The sequence below is a fragment of the Mustela erminea genome, chromosome X (assembly GCF_009829155.1).
Source record: "Mustela erminea isolate mMusErm1 chromosome X, mMusErm1.Pri, whole genome shotgun sequence".
Taxonomy (NCBI): Eukaryota; Metazoa; Chordata; class Mammalia; order Carnivora; family Mustelidae; genus Mustela; species Mustela erminea.
The window spans coordinates 71,631,804-71,652,385 of NC_045635.1; the positions used below are offsets into that span (position 1 = coordinate 71,631,804).

The 20,582-nt window shown below is 36.1% G+C and overlaps 1 protein-coding gene across 2 annotated transcripts in view; it reads left to right on the top strand.

Moving 5' to 3' along the window:
- Nucleotides 1-20,582, top strand: part of APOOL (apolipoprotein O like) — a 135,392-nt gene that overhangs the window by 37,267 nt on the left and 77,543 nt on the right. For both annotated transcript variants that reach the window (XM_032330436.1, XM_032330435.1), the window contains exon 2: nucleotides 19,691-19,795. In XM_032330436.1, the coding sequence (XP_032186327.1) occupies nucleotides 19,691-19,795 (105 nt within the window). The remainder of the gene's footprint in view (nucleotides 1-19,690; nucleotides 19,796-20,582) is intronic.

Genomic DNA, 20,582 nt, shown 5'->3' on the forward strand with positions numbered 1-20,582 from the left:
CTGGCCTCCAGGAGGTGGCGCTCTTTTGCTCCCTGAAGCCTTTTAGCACTGAAAGGTGGGACGAAAATGGCTGCACGCTCTTCTGTAGCCTTGGACGAAAATGGCTACACGCTCCTCTGTAGCCCTTCAATGAGCCCTCACAGAAAAGGAGTCAGTCACCCTATTTGTTTCTCTGGTTTCCATCTCAACCCTGGATTCACCCTGTGCATGTCCAAGCCTCTCAGTTGTGTGACCAGGTCAAAACTCCAAATTCCATGGATGTTGGTGCCACAGACCCACACGGTTCCTCCAGGGGAGAGTCTTGCCACACTTGCCAGCCTGTCCCAGAAAAGCAGTCACATGACCACCTGGCAGTTTGCAGTTTATAGCAGAAACCCTATACCAAGATTCGCTGTTCTCTGCGGGCTTGCTGGCTCCTGTAAGTGGAAATAGCTCAGCACCTTGGTGCCACCCATTCTTCCTGCAACCCAGGAGAACCTCAGACCACCCTGTCACTCCTGGTATTCTGCCCCTCCCTGCCACCTGAGCACCCTTAATCCAGGAATGTCCCCCACAATAGAGAATGTAAAAGATCAGATTTTGTCCCAGTTGCTTCTAATACATTGCATATGCTCCAAGCAGTCTTCCCCCCACCACTGCATCCACAGCTGTGTCTCCCCCAAGTGAGCTTCCACACCTCCTACCTTCCAAGAGGTGGTTGCTTTTCAACTGGTAGATTGGTTTTGCAGTTTTTGTTCTCTTAGACCTCTCATTGACTTTTTGGGTGTTCAGAAGAATTTGATAACTATATGGCTGTGTTGGAGGGATGAAAAGCTCTGAATCCTCCTACTCTTTCACAATCTTAACTCCTCTCTTTAAAAATATCTTAATATTGACCAAGTTTGATATCATTGTATAAAAATATCTTTCTTTGAAAGTGTCCTCATCCCCTTTATTTCACTTTGGATCATGCTTGGTCATCATGTGTCCCCATAGTATTGTTAGATTAGAACTAATAAAACCACTATATATATAAAAGCTGGATGATAGTGGATAACTATAAAAAAAATCAGCCTTATGTTTATAGTACAAGGAGAAAGCTTCAGTATTTTTCCCAGGTGATACTCTTTGTTTTTAACAAAAATGTCAGTTCAGGGCTGAGAGAAAAATAAGCAAATTCATGATTTGACAGTTTTCATGTCTAACAAAAATATAGTATCTAATGGATTTTGGGTTTATTAGCAGATTTCTGGTGATAGTTAATAAATTATACCACATTAGTATTTCATAAACCTTGTGTTTCATATTGTAAGAAATTTCAGATGAAAGACCTGTTTCATGCCAAAACTGGCTTTTTCTAATTTTAAACCTGTGGGGTAATACATAATAATGTATAAACAGGTTATCTTGAATATGCTCATTTTTACCCCCTGTTCTAAGTTCTCACACATCAGAAATGTGATGATTTGTAGGCCCAATGAAAATCTAAAGAATGGATAAAGATGATGTGATTACATCATATTTTAGTCTTTAGATCTTACATTTGTCCAAAGATAGGTTATTTTGACCTGGTATTCTGCTGTTACTAATTTATACTAAAAGGTATCCTTGGTACAAGCCTGGGGTAAAATGGCTACAACACTGCTGAGAGTCCTTATCATCAAGTGAAATGCAGTCTGTAGGGTTCAAAATGGAGTGACAAAACAAATATAATTAAGTTAGGAAAGACTACATAAGTAGTGTCATAACAAGTACTTAAGAATGGCCAGGATTTTAGTACAGAGGGTATTAATGGGGTAATGACATGGAGGCAGTCAACCAGTTGAGTTTATACTCAAAGAGTACCTGAAGGAGAGTAATGAATAGATACAAGGTTAGAAAAGTGATGGTGAGTTTCCTCAGAGATGGGGTGTGGGAAAGGTAAGAGCATATTTTTTTATGTTTATATTCCTAGTACCTAGCATTATGCTTGACTAATCTTTGCTTAAAGAATGGGAAAAATGTATATATATAATAGGTTTGTTTTTATGATTTTTATTAGACTATTCTCTGATTTATAGATTTAAATCATGTTCAGAACCATTCCTATGTAAGAATAAAATCACTAAGCTTTAAATTTTCTTTTTACTTTCTTGAAAGTATAATGCCATTATATTCCTCTGCAGTAGCATGAAAAACATCCAGCTCTTTCTACTGCTGTCTTCAGGTCAGCACAAACCTTAAATAGATGGTTGTAGAGTTAAGATTGATATGTGTGTATTAAGGAGGGCATGTATTGCATGGAGCACTGGGTATGGTGCATAAACAATGAATTTTGGAACACACACAAAAAAATAAAATTAAATTTAAAAAAATAAAAAGATTGGTATGTGTAAAAGCAGAAACCATGTAAATAATTTTTTATCAAATAAACTTCACATGTAACATAGTGTAAGTTAAAGATATACAGTGTGTTACTTTGATACATTTATATATTATAATATGATTGCCATTGTAATGATACTTATCATATTACATAATTACAGTACAATATTATCTGTATTCATTATACTGTGCTTTCAATCTCTCTCTCTTTTTTTTTTTACTTGTTACAAGTTTGTACACTTAAACACCATCAATCTTATCTACCTCTGTCCCCTGGTTACTACCATCTTACTGTTTTTTATAGGTTTGACTTTTTAGATTACACATATCAATGATTTCATACAGTACTTGTCTTTCTCTGATTTATCTCACTTAGTATCATGTGCTCAAGGTCCATCCATATTGTTACAAATAGCAGGACTGGAAGAGATTATGCTGAGTGAAATAAGTCAAGCAGAATCAATTATCATATGGTTTCACTTATTTGTGGAGCATAACAAATAGCATGGAGGAAAAGGGGAGGTGGAGAGGAGAAGGGAATTGAGGGAAATTGGAAGGGGAGGTGAACCATGAGAGTCTCTGGACTCTGAAAAACAGTCTGAGGGTTTTGAAGGGGCGGGGGTTAGGAAGTTAGGGGAACCAGGTGGTGGGTATTAGAGAGGGCACGTATTGAATGGAGCACTGGGTGTGGTGCAAAAACAATGAATACTGTTATGCTGAAAAGAAATAAATTAAAAAATTAAACAAACAACAACAAAAACAAATAGCAGGATATCATTCTGTCTCAGGGCTGAATAATACTCCATTTTGTATATGTACCACATTCTTTTTCATGTGTTTATTGATGGACATTTGAGTTGTTTCCATATCTTGGCAATTGTGAATAATGCTGCAGTAAATATGGAGGTGCATATATCTCATTGAAATCTTAATCTCTTCTTTCTGATAGAATCATAAGAAAGATGTAATGTTGGAGCTCTAAAGCAGTGCAACCCAATAAAACTTCTTCAGTGATGGAAATGTTCTGTTTTTGTGCTGTCCAGTGTGGTGGCCACTAGAGTCACATTTATCTTTTGAGGCCTTGAAATGTGGTTAGGGGATGAAGGAACTGCATTCTCAATTTTATTTAATTGAAATTTAATTTAATTTGTTTTAAATTAATTTAATTGAAATATAAATTTAAATAGCATATGTTGGTAGTGGCTACCATATTGGACAATATAATTCTAAGGGTCCTAAGAAATTGTCTGCTTGAGGTCCTTCATTTTATAAATAGGGATACTTTGGCCCAGAGATTATGTAGTTGTTTACGAACAGAACTGGGATTAAACACAGGTATCCTAATGCTCAAGTGATATTACTAGATATGAACACTTTCCAATTTTTTTGGACACTTTGAAATTCTTAAGTTGCTAATCAAATTGTAATTACTACATTTATTCCATTTTTTGTGTTTAGTAGCAATTCCACTACTTCACACACACCTACATTCTCTCCATCAAGAAACAACAACAAAAAGATATCTTTAGGGTGAAGTTTTCAAATTAATTTATTTAACTAGGAAGCAGATTTTCATTGTGTGTGATTGTAAATGACTTTTACCTCTTATTTTTTGAAATTTCCTCTGGTCGTCTCCACATTCAAGATGTTCAGTGTGGGTAAAAAGAGGGATTCTGGTCATATAATCTAGAGTATTATTTTGATATAATGTAATATGTGTTCAGAACTTCCCTTGTAGGTTTAAGAGAAACAAGATAGCAATATCTTATCTGTAGTAAATTATACACTGGGAAATTATCACTGAACTTCAGAATTGTGCATTGTCAAAATTAGGAAGATGGGAGAAGATATTTGCAAATGACATATCAGATAAAGGGCTATTATCCAAAATCTATAAAGAACTTACCAAACTCCACATCCAAAGAACAAATAATGCAATCAAGAAATAGGCAGAAGCCATGAACAAACATTTTTAGAAAGAAGACATCCAAATGGCCAACAGATATATAAAAAATGCTCCACATGCCTTGGCATCAGGGAAATACAGATCAAAACCACAGTGAGGTACCACCTCACACCAGTCAGAATGGCTAAAGTTAACAAGAAAGTAAACAACATGTGTTGGCGAGGATGCAGAGAAAGGGGAGCCCTTTTAAACTGTTGGTAGGAATTGTAAGCTGGTGTAGCCACTCTGGAAAACAGTATGGAGGTTTCTCAAGAAGTTAAAAATAGAGCTACTGTATGATCCAGCAATTGCACTACTAGGTATTTACCTCAAAAATACAAATATAGTGAAAGAAAGGGGTACCTGTACCCCAGTGTTCATAGCAGCAATGTTCACAATAGCCAGTGTGTCAAAAGAGCTGAGATGTCCATGGATAGAGGAATGGGTAAGGAAGATGTGGCATATATGTACAATGGAATATTACTCAGCCATCAGAACAGATGAATACTTACCATTTACATTCACATGGGTGGAACTGGAGGGTGTTATGCTGAGTGAAGTAAAGTCAGTCAGAGAATGACAATTATCATCTGGTTTCACTCATATGTGAAATACAAGAAACAGGGCAGAAGACCATTGGGGAAAGGAGGAAAACTGAATGGGAAGTCATCAAAGAGGGAGAAAAACTGTAAGAAACATTTAACTGTAGGAAACAAACTAAGGATTGCTAGAGTGGAGGTGGGTGGGTGGTTGGGGTAACTGGGTGATGAGCATTAAGGAGGGCACATGATGTGATGAGCACTGGGTGTTATACACAACTGATCAGTCATTTAGCACTACATCTGAAACTAATGATGTATAAGTATAAGTTGGCTAATTGAATTTAAATTAAAAATTAAATTTAATTTAAAAATTGAATTTAAATTAAAAAAAGAAGTTAAGGGTAATTATTGGGGAATAGGGGGAAAGAAGACTATCTGTATGGATTGGGGATAGATTATGAAGAGTATAAAATACAAAATGGTTTTAAATAGTATTCTAGGCAAGAGGACACCAATTTTTTTGAGCAGAGTAGTAATCTGACAAAAGAATGCTTTTAGTTTGACAGTGGTAATTACAGTTGGTTGGAATTAGATGAGAATGGAGTGGTGGCCTTTGGCTAGGAGATTGGTGATGATGGAAATGATGATGATGGTTATAATTAAAATATATGAGCCCCTTTTCTCTGTTTGTTCCTATGAGATAAGTAGTATTACAGCATTTTAAAAATGACACACCCATTCTCACTCTGAAGTCTCTCCTCTCTCCATTATTTTACTAATCAGGCAGCAAAGGCTTGGTCTAGTTAGGGTAGTGGATCCGTTAGCACTCCGTACCTACCTGTATTATAAAATTCATCACTATGGGCTCTTTTTGTAGTATATATTTATCTTCTCTACTATACTGTGATTATTTGAGGATATGGATTATATATTAATCATTTTAGCAACCCAGCACCTAAATTTTACATTAGGCACTAGAAGATGTTTGTTGAGGGGGTGCTTGGTTGTCTCAGTTAAGTGTCCGACTTCTTTAGATCATGATCTGAGGGTCCTGGGATCATGCTCCATTCTGAGCAGGGAGTCTGCTTCTCCCTCTGCCCCTCCCTCCACTCATGCTTTCTCTCTCTCAAATAAATATTTTTAAGAAAATGTTTGTTGAATGAAAGACTAGAGAGTACAGAGTAAGGAAGAGATATAAACTTTTGTACTTGAGTGCAGTAGAATATTAAAGTTGGAATTCTAGAATGCTTTCTTCTATTCTTGCCTTTTATCAATATTAGTAAACTGCCTTCATTTCAACTGAAAAATGCTGTTGACAGATAATGGGATATATCATAAGTTTCATGGAAGTTTTAAAAAGTTTTTTATTTTGGAGAATTTCAAACATTTACAAACGTACAGAAAACAGTGTGAAATACAATGATGTAATATAGCATAATATAATATAAATGTAATGTAACATATATAATATATGCCTGTCCCTGAGCTTCAACAATAATCAAATCCTGGCAAATCTTTCATCTTTACCCACCCCTGGAATACTTTGAAGCATATCTGAGACATATTTCATCTGTAAAAATATTAGCATATATCTCTTAAAAACTGGAACTCTTTAAAAAATTATCATACAAAAAAAAATTATCATACATAAAAATTCCCTAATACCAGGTACATGGTCAGTGTTAAAATATCTCTGCATATGAGGTTGGTTGGAAAGATGACATAGTAGTAGGACTCTAAGCTCACCTCATCCCACAGATACACCTAGATAACACTCACATCAGCTTAAGTAATCTAGAAAATGATGTGACAACTGGCATGACAAACTCCAGAGATATAGCCTGGAAACAGCAGTTTGAAAAAGACCAGGGGCATATGGGAGGTAGTTGTTTACTCATCTCAGAGAATGGCCCTAAGAGACAGGGATTATAGGGAGACCTTTCCAGGAACAAAGGAGATGGCAGGCACTAATTCCCTCCCCTATCCCCAGGTATGAATAGTGGCCACTTGCTGGAAGCAGAGCACCACAGACACTCTTTACTTAACATCTTATACCAAGCCCTGCACATCCCCTCATCCACCATGCGTCTGTGGATTCTCACCTCCCAGTCATGCTATACTTAGTCCTGGTGCTGCAAGCCCCTCGCCTGGAAGATAGGAGCAAACCTTGCCAATACCACATTTCCCAACCTGTGTGTTTTGTAGGACCTCAGTTCCAGAGGTGCTGGGTGCAGATCTCATTTCACAAGGAGACCACTGCACATCATGTTAAAATTTGCCCCAACCTGCTGGGGACCAAACACTGCAAAGAGAACCTCTGCAGACAACTGGATTGAAGGATTGAAGGAAAAAGAAGCCAAGACTCAACAGCAGAGCACACACAACACATATAGGACATAGTCCCTGAAATGCTAGGCTCTGGTGCATTTCTAGTGCACTGCACTGCAGGACACTACAAGATCTCTTTTTCTTAAGGCCATTACCTTCAAAAGCAAGAGACATAGCTAACTCTACTAACATACAGAAGCAGACACAGAAACAAAATGAGAAGACAGAGAAATATGTTCCAAATGGAAGAACAAGACCAAACCATAGCAAGAGACCTAAGCAAAACAGATGTAAGTAATATGGCTGATAGAGAATTTAAAGTAATGACCGTAAAGATACTCAGTGGACTTGAGAAGAGTGTGGAGAATATCAGTGAGACACTTCACAAAGAGATAAAAAAGAATCAATCAGAGCTGAAGAACACAATAAATGAAATTTAAAATGCACTTGCTGGAAAAAAATAGCAGACTAGAGGAAGCTGAGGAACAAATTAACTACCTGGAAGACAAAGTAATGGAAAGTAACCAAACTCAGCAAAGGAGAAGAAAACTATTCCAAATGAGAGCAGTCTTAGGGAACTCAGTGACTTCATCAGACACTTCATCTGCATTATAGGGATCTCAGAAGAAGAGTGAAAAAAGGAGGCAGAAATTTAATTTGAAGAAATAAGAGCAAAAAACTTCCTAATTCCAATCTGCAAGTGTCTTTAAGTCTATAATGAGTTTCTTGTAGGTAACATAAGGAAGCGCAGAGATTCCCCCAACAAAATGAACCAAAGGAGATCCATAGCAAGACACAGCCAAGACTCAATTTAGCAACACTGTTACTCGAAATAGAAGGAGAGAGAAAGAGTTTCCCAAACAAAAACTAAAGGAGTTTGTGGCCAGTATGCCAGCTCTGCAAGAAATATTAAAGGGGACTCTTTGGAAAGGAGAGACCAAAAATGACAGTATTAAGGCAGGAAGCACAAAAGCAGTAAAATGAGTATTTCTGTAAAAAGACAGCCAAGTAATTCACACACATAAAAGGTATAAAATATAATGACATATACCTAAAACATGAGGAGGAGAGGAAGAAAGAATGGATTGACACTTGAATGACCATAGACTTAAAATATACTGCTATTTGCAGAAGAGGTTACACAGAAAGTTAGTGGTAACTATCAAAAACCATTACTAAATATGCTAAGGATAAAGAAAAAGAAATACAAATATATCACTAAAGAAAATAAGCGAAACCTGAGAGAAATACAATAAAGGAACAGAAAATTTTCAGAAACAACTACAAAACGAGGAATAAAATTGCAATAAGTACTTATCTATTAATAATTACTTTGTACATGGACTCAGTGCTCCAGTCAAAAGATTTACAGTATCAAAACATATAAAAGAAACCAGACTGGGGCACCTGGGTGGCTCAGTCAGTTAATTGTCTGCCTTCAGATCAGGTCATGATCCCAGGGTCCCAGGACTGAGCCTCTGCATTGGGCTCCCCACTCAGCAGGGAGCCTGCTTTTCCCTCTCCCTCTGCTGCTCCCCCTGTTTGTGTGCTCTCTCTCTCTCTCTGTGTCATATAGATAAATAAACAACTAAACAAACAATAAATAAATACATAACATTTATGTTACCTACAAGAAACTCATTATAGACTTAAAGACACTTGCAGATTGGAAGTGAGAGGATGGACAAATGTTTGTCATGCAAATAGGTGTCATAAGAAAGCTGGAGTAGCAATACTTGTATTGGACAAAATAGATTTTAAAGCAGAGACTTCCATAAGGCACAGTAATGGTACTGTATAATAAAGGGGACAATTCATCAAGAATATAGAAAAGTTATAAATATTTATGCACCCAAGATGGGAACACCCAAATACATAAAATGATTAATAGCAATCATTAAGGAACTAATCAATAGTACTACAATAACAAATAGTATGGGGCATTAACACTCCACATAACATCAATGGACAGATCGTCCAAACAGAATATCAGCAAGAAAATAATGGATTTGAGTGACACACTGGACCAGATGGATGTAACAGATGTATTCAAAACTTTACATTCTAAAAGAGCAGAATACACATTTTTTTTTCAAGTGTACGTGGAACATTCTCTAAAATAGATCACATATTATGTCACAAAAAATGGCCTCTGTTGGGGCGCATGGGTGGCTCAGTGGGTTAAGTCCTCTGCCTTCAGCTCAGGTCACAATCCCAGAGTCCTGGGATCGAGCCCCACATTAGGCTCTCTGCTCAGCAGGGAGCCTGCTTCCCCCCTGCCCCGCCTGCCTCTCTGCCTACTTGTGACCTCTCTCTGTCAAATAAATAATTTTTTTTTAAAAAATGGCATCAACAGGATACAGGAAGATTGCAGTCATACTATATGCCTTTGCTGACCACAATATGAAACTTGGAAGTCTACCACAAGAAATAATTTGGAAAGTACTCAAGTACATGAAGGTTAAATAACATGGTAGCAAACAATGAATGGGTCAACCAGGAAATAAAAAGTTTAAAAAATACAATGGAAACAAATGAAAATTAAAACACAACTACCAAGATGTTTGGGATGCAGCAAAAGCAGTCTTAAGAGGGAAGTATGTAGCAATACAGGCCTACCTCAAGAAAGAGGAGCAATCTCAAACAACCTAATTTTGTACCTAAAGCAACTAGAAGAGAAGCAACAAAGGAAGCCTAAGACCTGTAAAAGGAAGGAAATAATAAAATAATAGAGCAGAAATAAATGATATAGAAACTAAGAAAACAGTAGAACAGATCAATGAAACCAGGAGCTGGTTCTTTGAAAATATCAATAAGATTAACAAATCTGTAGCCAGACATACCAAAAAGAAAAGGGAAAGGACCCAAATAGAACTATAAGTGAAAGTGGAGAAATACCAACCAACAGCAGAGAAATACAAATTATTAGAATAGTATGAAAAACTATATGTTAACTAACTGGACAAGCTAAAAGAGATGGATAAATTCCTAGAAACATACTAACTGCTAAAACTGAAGCAGGAAAAAAAGAAAATTTGAACAGACCAATCACCAGCAAAGAAATTGAATCAGTAATCCATAATCTTGCAACAGAGTCCAGGGCCAGATGGCTTCATGGGAGGATTCTACCAAACATTTGAGGAAGAGTTACTACTTACTCTTCTTAAATGATTACAAAAGATAGAAAAGCCAGCATAACCTTGATACAAAAATGAGATAAATACATCATGAAACAGACAACTACAGGCCAATATCTCTGAGGAGCATAGATGCAAAAATCCTCAACAAAGTACTCGCTGTTAAATCTAAGATACATTAAAAAAATTATTCACCACAATCAAGTGGGATTTATTCCTAGGTTGCAAGAGTGGTTCAGTGGTCACAAATCAATCAGTGTGATACACTGTATTAATAAATGATACGAAGCATTTGATCTTCTCAGTAGATGTGGAAAATCATTTGACAAACTGCAACATCCATTCATGCTAAAAATCTTAAATGAAGTAGCTTTGGGGGCAGCATACCTTAACATAATAAAGTCCATATGCTAAAAACCCACAGCTAATATCATCCTTAGTGGGGAAAATACTGAGAGCATTTCCCCTAAGGTCAGAAGCACAACAGCGATGTCCTCTTTCACTGCTGTTATTTAATATTTTACTGGAAGTGCGCGCCACAGCAATCACACAACAAAAGGAAATAAAAGGCATCCAAATCAGCAAGTAAGAAGTCAGACATTCACTATTTGCAGATGATGGAGTACTATATGTAACTAAATTAAAATACCACCCCATAAAACTGCTAGAACTGATTAAATAATTCAGTGAAGTTGCTGGATACAAAATCAATATACAGACATTATTCCATTTCTGTACACCAGAAATGAAGTAGCAAAAAGAGAAATGAAGAAATCAGTCCTATTTACAATTACATAGTAAACACTAAGGTACCTTGAGTAAACCTAACCAAAGAGGTGAAAGTCCTGTACTCTGAAAACTATGAAACACTGATTAAAGAAATTGAAGATGACACAAAGGAATGGAAAGGCATTTCATGCTCAGGAACTAAAAGAACAGATATTGGTAAAATGTGTATAGTACCCAAAGCAATCTATCCATTTAATGCAATGCCTGTCAAAACAGCAACATTATTTTTCACAGGAACAAATAATCTTACAATTTGTATGGAACCACAAAAGACCCTGAATAGTCAAAGCAATCTTGTAAAAGAAAAGTATAGGTGGAGGCATCACAGTTGGTCAAGTTATTTTACAAAGCTGTAGTGATCAAAACAGTATGGTACTGGCATAAAATTAGAATAGAATAGGAAACCCAGTAATGAATCCATAATTATATGGTCATTTAATCTTTGACAAAGCAAAAAGGAATATCCAATGGGAAAAAGACAAGTCTCTTTAACAAGTGTTCAGAAAACTGGATAGCAACATGCAAAATAATGAAATTGGACCACTTTCTTAAACCATAAACAGAAATAAATTGTAAATGGATTAAAGACCTACTGTGAGACCTGAAACTATAAAAATCCTAGAAGTGAACACAGGTATTAACTTCTTTGATATTGGCTATAGTGACTTCTTACTAGATATGTGTCTTGAGGCAAGGGAAACAAGCAGAAATAAACTATAGGGACATCTTCAAACTAAAAAGCTTCTGGATAGTGAAGGAAAAAATCAACAAAGCTAAAAGTCAACCTGTGGAGTAGGAGAAGATATTTGCAAGTGACACATCTGATAATGGGTTAGTACCAACAATACCTAAAGAACTTAGAAAATTCAACACCTAAAAAATGAATAATCCAATTAAAATGTGCAGAAGACATGAATGGACATTTTTCCAGAGAATATATACAGATGGCCTACAGACACATGAAATGGTGTTCAACATCAAAGAACATTAGGGAGATTCAAATCAAAACTAGAGTGAGATACCATCTTGTCAGAATGGGTGAAATTGAAAACATTAGAAATGTTAGTGAGGATGTGGAGGAAAGGGAACACTGTTGCACTGTTTGTGGAAATGCAAACTGGTATAGCCACTGTGTCAAATGCTATGATGGTTTTTCAAATAATTAAAAATAGAAGTACCCTGTGATCCAGTAATTGCATTACTGGGTATTCACACAAAAAATACAAAAACGTTAATTCAGAGGGATACATGCACCCCTATGTTTATTGCAGTATTATTTACAGTATGTATACTGTGGAAGCACCACAAATGCCAAATGCCCATCAGTAGATTAATGGATAAAGAAAATGTGTGTGTGTGTGTGTGTGTGTGTAGGTTGTTATACACACACACAATGGGATGTTGTTCAGCTATGGAAAAGAGTGAAATCTTAACCAGCTGCAAATATGGATGGAGCTAATATGTGTAATGCTAAGTGAAATAAGTCAGAAAAAGACAAGTACCATTTGATGTCACTCATATGTAGACTTTAAGAAGCAAAACAAATAAAGAAAGGAAAAAAAGACAGACTATTAACTATGGAAAACCTCCTGAGGGGAAGTGGGTGGGCAATGGGTGAAACAGGTGACAGTTATTAAAGAGTACATTTTAAAAATAATACACCCTTGCTTCAGCTGCACATATATTAAAAATAATCTCTGAGGGGCGCCTGGGTGGCTCAGTGGGTTAAGCCGCTGCCTTCGGCTCAGGTCATGATCTCAGGGTCCTGGGATCGAGTCCCGCATCGGGCTCTCTGCTCAGCAGGGAGCCTGCTTCCTTCTCTCTCTCTCTCTCTGCCTGCCTCTCAGTGTACTTGTAATTTCTCTCTGTCAAATAAATAAATAAAATCTTTAAAAAAAAATAATCTCTGAATGTGTCATAACTTTTTTTTAAATTTATTTATTTTCAGCATAACAGTATTCATTGTTTTTGCACCACACCCAGTGCTCCATGAAATCCGTGCCCTCTATAATACCCACCACCTGGTACCCCGACCTCTCACCCCCCGCCCCTTCAAAACCCTCAGATTGTTTTTCAAAATCCATAGTCTCTCATGGTTCACCTCCCCTTCCAATTTCCCCCAACTCCCTTCTCCTATCTCCCCATGTCCTCCATGCTACTTGTTATGCTCCACAAATAAGTGAAACCATATGATAATTGACTCTCTCTGCTTGACTGATTTCACTCAGCATAATCTCTTCCAGTCCTGTCCATGTTGCTACAAAAGTTGGGTATTCATCCTTTCTGATGGAGGCATAATACTCCATAGTGTATATGGACCACATCTTCCTTATCCATTCATCCGCTGAAGGGCATCTTGGTTCTTTCCAGAGTTTGGCGACTGTGGCCATTGCTGCTATAAACATTGGGGTACAGATGGCCCTTCTTTTCACTACATCTGTATCTTTGGGGTAAATACCCAGGAGTGCAATGGCAGGGTCATAGGGAAGTTCTATTTTTAATTTCTTGAGGAATCTCCACACTGTTCTCCAAAGAGGCTGCACCAACTTGCATTCCCACCAACAGTGTAAGAGGGTTCCCCTTTCTCCATATCCTCTCCAACACATGTTGTTTCCTGTCTTGCTAATTTTGGCCATTCTAACTTTGTAAGGTGATATCTCAATGTAGTTTTAATTTGAATCTTCCTGATGGCTAGTGATGATGAACATTTTTTTCATGTGTCTGATAGACATTTGTATGTCTTTATTCGAGAAGTGTCTGTCCATATCTTCTGCCCATTTTTTGATATGATTGTCTGTTTTGTGTGTGTTGAGTTTGAGGAGTTCATTATAGATCCTGGATATCAACCTTTTGTCTGTACTGTCATTTGCAAATATCTTCTCCCATTCCGTGGGTTCATAACTTTTTAAAGTTCATTTTTAAATTCTCATTCCAAACGGTATCATATGTTTGAATTTATTGATTTTAAGTCTCGTAAGTCTCTGCCTCCATTTTGTGTTTATTTATTGAGGAAATCAGGTCATGTCCTTTTCCCCTTAGAGCTTCTGAATTCCTCAATTTTCTTTTTTTTTTTTTTAAGATTTTATTTATTTACTTGACAGAGATCATAAGCAGGCAGAGGGGCAGGCAGAGAGAGGGTGGGGAAGCAGGTTCCCTGCAGATCAAAGAGCCTGATGCGGGGCTCGATCCCGGACCCTGGGACCATGATCAGAGCCAAAGGCAGAGGCTTCAACCCACCGAGCCACCCAGGTGCCCCTGAATTCCTCAATTTTCTTAATGAATTCCTATAGTGTATTTTAATGTGTTTCATTGTTTTTATCTCCTGTATCATAGTAATGGAGGATAATTAACTGACAATTTCTATTTAAATTGAGAGAAGATTTTGCTTTAATTTCATCTATCTTTTTCGCATACAAAAATCTCAGTCTCTCAAATGCCAATGTACTTTGTTTTATTCTACAAAACAATATACGCAACAGTTTCATTATAAAGTGTTAACACTGCTTCCAACAGTGTGATTATTAGAAATATATTAAATACATTATTAAAAACAGTTTTAAGATTTTTGTTGTTTTTGCATATGTATTTTTTGCTGTTCTTTCTGGCCTTTGGTTATATTACCCATTAGGGATGGACAATCAATTAACTTGGTTGTAATCACTGTGAATTGTTCCTCTCTGTGATCATTGCCTCTGCATTGTTTATTTCATTTTCTATTTAGTTTTCAGGGCTCACCTTTTATCTTTAAATTTTTGTCAAGATTTACTTATTTCAGAGGTAGAGAAAGCAAGAGTATGTGAGCGGGGGGAGGGGCAATGAGAGAGAGGGAGAGAAGCAGACTCCCCGCTGAGCTTGGAGCCTGGCTTGGGGTACGATCCCAGGACCCATGACCTGAGCTGAAATCAAGAGTTGGATGCTTAATCAACTGAGCCACCCAGGCACCTCTTTTTTAATCTTTAAATTTAAAAATTTTATACTTATCATAGGACTCTTGATTTCTTTTTTTTTCTTTCTTTAAACTTAAATTCAATTAGCCAACATATAGTACATTATTAGGTTCAGATGTAGAGTTTAGTAATTCATCAGTTGGATATAACACCTAGGACTCCTGTTTAATACAAAAAATCCTTTGCTACATGATGATCTCTAAATCATTAGGACTGACTTTATATTAGACTAATAAATATGTAGTCTTTATTACAAAATAGGTAACAAAAATTCTTATAAAGAAAAATTTACATTTCAGTTCTGTTAGTAAAGCAGAAAATAATCCATATTTTATGTTCCCAAGTGAAGACGGATAAGGCACTTACCCATTCTGACAATTGTGAGGTGATATCTCATTCTACTTTTGATTTGGATTCCCCTAACTATCCCAACTGTGATCGAATTAGTCCTACATGTTTTTCTCTTTTTGGTGGTGCTGCTATTTAAAATGGCTCCCATGCGTAGTATACAAATGCTGTCTAGTATTTTTAAGTGCAAGAAATACGTGATGTGCCTTACAGAGAAAATATGTGTTCAATATACTTGGTTTAGGCATGAGTTATAGTGCTGTTGACCCTAAGTTTAATGTCAGTGAATTAACTATATATTAAATAAGGTGTTTTTAAACAGAAACACATATGAATCAAGGTTATATATTGGTCAGTTGATAAAAATGTAACCAGAGGATTGCAAGAAATTAACCCCTTATTTTCCCTAGGAGCAGTGTTTCAGTATTCCCTAAATCACTTTTCACAGCTATTTTATGGAATGCAGCTACTGCAAATAAAGGGAATCAACTGTATTTTGATTAAAGAAGTGCTTGGAAAGGATGAGTCTTTTGTGGGAGTTAATCTGATGCTCTTCTTTAGTGCTGGTTTTTGTAAATCTTTGTCTGATAGAATTCTGTTCTAGGACCTGTTATCTTTTGGAAGAAGGCAGTTTCTCTGTTTTATTGATTTTAAACAAGTCATTAATAATTTTGAATTGACAAGTCATTATTCTAAAGTTTTAAATAATTTTAATGCATGGTCTTCTTATCTTATGAAAAGTAGGATTACCTTTGTTAAGTTTTAATGCTATTTAATTAATGGCCTTATGAGACTATAAGTTTGTATAGTATGAAGCTCTGATATTTTTTTAATCTCTTATTTAATTTTCTAAATCAGGAGTTTTTTCTGTAAAAGTTTAGATAGCAAATTTGTTAGACTCTACAAAACACAAGGTCACATTTTCTTCTTTGTTTTTTATTTTTGTTTTTACAATTCTTTATTTAAAAAAAAAAAAGAAGAGGAAGAAGAAAGAAAACAGGACACCTGGGTGGCTCAGTTGGTTAGGTGTCTGCCTTTGGCCCAGGTGGTCTTGGGATCAAGTCCCACACCGGCCTCCTTGCTCAGCAGGGGGCCTGCCTCTCCCTTTGCCTACCACTCCCCCTGCTTGCGCTCATGTGCTCTCACTCTCTCTGGCAAATAAATAGAATCTTTAAAAAATGTAAAAAAAAAAAAAAAAAAAAAGAAGAAAAAAAAGAAGAAAGAAAAGAAAGAAAAAAAACAATTTTAGCTCAGAAGCCTGGTCGGATTTAGCCCAGAGCTGTAATTTGCCAATTCCTATTCTAAAATTTTCATGTGTTATGCAATCAGCTGCCCCTCTTTGGGTAGGGAATCCCTTCTTCGTCAGTATAACCTGTGTTTGAAAAAGGCTGAGGATGATAATGTACCTGTTTTCTTTTAATCAAAATCTTGGCTTTTTCTGTTTTGAGACATCAGGTATGTTGTGTTTTATTGATATGATGTATCTCGGCCAGAACCTCACTAACATCCCATACATCTGAGAAGAAAAATGAGGAGTAAGTCCAGCCACTTAACATCTTTATTCAGCAAGGAAAGACTGGGGAGCTAAAATTACTTGTCCATTTGCCAAGTACAATCCATTTTTATATAATTATGTATTTAGTCTTCATGATAACCATATAAAAGGAAGGAAGGCATTTTCATGTTTTTCAGATATATAATCTGAAACTCTAAGGTAGCACTGGACAGTAGGATTTTCTTCAATGATGGAATTACTGTGTATCTGTCCTCTTCAGTATACTGTTGAGAATTACTGTATACTAATTACAGTATACTGTGGAATTACTGTGTATCTGTCCTTTACAGTATACTGTTGAGAATTACTGTATACTGATTACAGTATACTGTTGAATTACTGTGTATCTGTGCTCTACAGTATACTGATTACAGTATACTGATGGAATTACTGTGTATCTGTGTTCTACAGTATACTGTTGAGCACTTGAAATGGAGCTAATGTAACTAAAGAAATAAATTTTGAGGTTTATTTTTTTATTTAAATTTAAATAACCACAAGTAGCTAATAGTTACTTGTGCAGCATAACTCTAAGAGCTTAAGTTACTTGCCCAGATTTAGACAGTTCCACAACTGGAATTCAAAACCAGGTCTGTGTAACTCCTAAGCTAATGTTTTTGCCATTATTCCACACTACCTCATTTATTAAAGGTGGATGGGCCCTACTCTACTGAGTAGAAAATGTAGCAAATTTATGTAGCCATTTTTCAAAATATGTTAACTTTTAGGTCACTAGTTCAGTTAATCTAGACTCTGGAGCACTGGATCATAAATATGAAGCAATACCTATGAATTTATTTTATAGTATATATATTATTACAGTATTATGTGAAGTAAGATTAGTGTACACTGAGAAGATTAGGGCAATAAAATGTTCTTAGCTATTAGCATACTTCAGTGTTTTTTTGTATCTAAGGAATAAGAAAGATCTAATCAGCTGTTTTTAAAATGGCTTTTAACTGTGAGAATTTACATTCTTTAATCACTTCAGAGATAAATTAACAAAGTATCTTAGGTGCATGGGAGCGCGTTCTTGATGGCATCAACTTTAATATTTTTTTATTGAGAAATGACAAAGGTATGGTATAGAAATCTTAATTCATTAGTGAATACCAAGTATAAGGAAATCAAATGGAATGTCTTTTGGGAAGGCAGGCCTAGATAAATTATTCTGTGATGCTGATACATCTATCAGAGGGAGGCTTGAAGGGAAAATAACAGTGAATAAAATTTTTATTAGAATTGAATCTTTAGGGGCACCTGGGTGGCTCAGTGGGTTAAAGACTCTGCTTTCGGCTCAGGTTATGATCCTGGGGTCCTGGGATCAAGCCCCACATCGGGCTCTCTGCTCAGTGGGGAGCCTGCTTCCCCCGTCTCTCTGCCTACCTCTCTGCCTGCTTGTGATCTCTAAATAAATAAATAAAATCTTTAAAAAAAAGATAGAATTGAGTCTTCATTTACCCTGTCTGAAGTCTTGGTCTAAATCAGTTATGACTGGCTTAAACAGAAAATAGCCTAACTAGAGTCTCTAGCTTCTCCTATTCTGCTCAGCAAATATTGAAAATGTGTCATAAATGAAGTATAGGCACTATCACTGTCATCAGAGACTATTTAGAGTCCTTTGACTAGTATTTCTTCCAGTTCTTTTATAATTTCCCTTATTTGTAAGCCAAAGAGACCTCTTTCCTCTGGATGTCCTTTGTCAATTTCAGCAAGCCTCCTTTCCTATGTAAAGAATCAAGCTCTTAAAATATTTGTTCCCTAGGAAGCTTTTCATTTGGCCTTGAATGGATAATCTTTGGGGAATATTTTGATACCTGAATGACACTGGAACATTTTGTTCTTAGAGCCAGTGATTTTCCTGCATTATTTTTTGCTTAAATATTTATTAATTTAGAGATCAGGAGAGAGAGAGAGAGCATGAGCAGGAGGGGCAGAGGGAGAGAGAATCACAAGCAGACTCCATGCTCAGCGCAGAGCCCCATGCAGGGATTGGTCTCAACCCTGAGATCACAACCTGAGCCAAAACCAAGACTTGTAGCTTAGCTGACTCTGCCACTCTGGTGCCTCTTTCCTGCATTCTTAATTCAAATCAGATTACATCCAAAACACAGTTCACTTTGGCTTCAGATTAAGCATGAGATACGTAAGAAGGAATGTTTTAGAAAGTTAGGAACAAAGGATTTGTAATGGAAGGAAATTGTCTTTATGAATAATATCAGTATAAATGGTATTTCAAGATACAACTTGAATCATCCAGTACTCCAGATCACCCTTATTTTTTACTTTCTCCATAGCATTTATCACTTTGTAATATATAACTTATTTATTGTATTTATTGCCTGTCTGTGCTCCATTAGAATATCAGCTCCATAAGAGCAAGAATCTTTGTTTTGTTTATGTATATCCTAAGCACTTGAGACCATGGTCTGACATGTATTTTTGTACTAAGTGAATACTATGATCTATCCTACTACATCCCTCAAATTTTGTATTTACTTCTTAGTAATTATTTTATTGGTATATTCCATATAAATTAGGCAGTTAACTAATAAAAAATAATACTCTGCTATCCAGGATGATGAGAGAATTTTAGGAATTATACTCTAAAAATATATGCAGCAGTTTGGAGTGCTTGAGTTTTTAATACTTTAAATAAAACCCATCGTGTTGCTTGGATACCCCCAAAATGTATCAGGAAATGGAGGATGACAATCTTCTCAATTAAAAAAATATTTTTGATATATCTTTCTCAGATGGGAAAGCTGACACCCGTACCTGCAGGTCTGATATGTGCATCTATAACTGTGCTTGCAGCTAAAGAAGAAGAATACAAAAAGCAGCTAGTAAAACCGGAGCAGGTAATTTGCCTACAAAAGTTTGTGGATTTTGTATAACATAAATATGATGCAAAAGCCATGAGTGTTTTTATTTTTGAGTTATCTCTATTCATCAAAAATGTATTTGAAGTATTTGTTAAGCCCATATTACAAGTTGAAAGAAGTAATTTTAGGGTATGTCAAAATAAACACTATATTTTTTATATGTAAATCAAATATCTAAAATTCTAACTCCAATAAAATAAATAGTGATTTTTCTTAGTGAATAATCAATTAGTACAGGATCTTAGTACTTAAAAGCAGTCTGATTTGTTTTTTCTTAACAAATTTATACAAGCACACCTGATATTTGAAAACCCTAGTTTAAGAAATTCATTAAGATCTCAGCTTTGAAAGTGACCTTAAATATTTTCTAATTCAGCCTTCTGTATGGTAATGTAGTCCCCTCCACGATAGGCAAACTAAAGTGGCTATTTATCTTCTATAACAATAAAACTCTGGATAAAGGAACCTAAGGCAATCATCCATTTCCAGGCAGCTCTCATTCAAGTTAAGGTACTTCCGTATGTCAAACACAAACCTGTTTCATAATAAGTTCTATCCTTTGGCCTTTCTCTTGGCATTGCTACCATGCAGAAAAATTCTATCCCTGGATAGAGTCAGATTCTGACTTCTCTTATTCTTGATAATGTATTTCTGTTAATACTGCCCGAGATTACATTTATTTTTATGTTTATGTTTGTTTTGAGTGTTCTTATAATCAGCCTTGCTTATAATCAGCTTTTGACCATGAAATAGTTAACTTGGA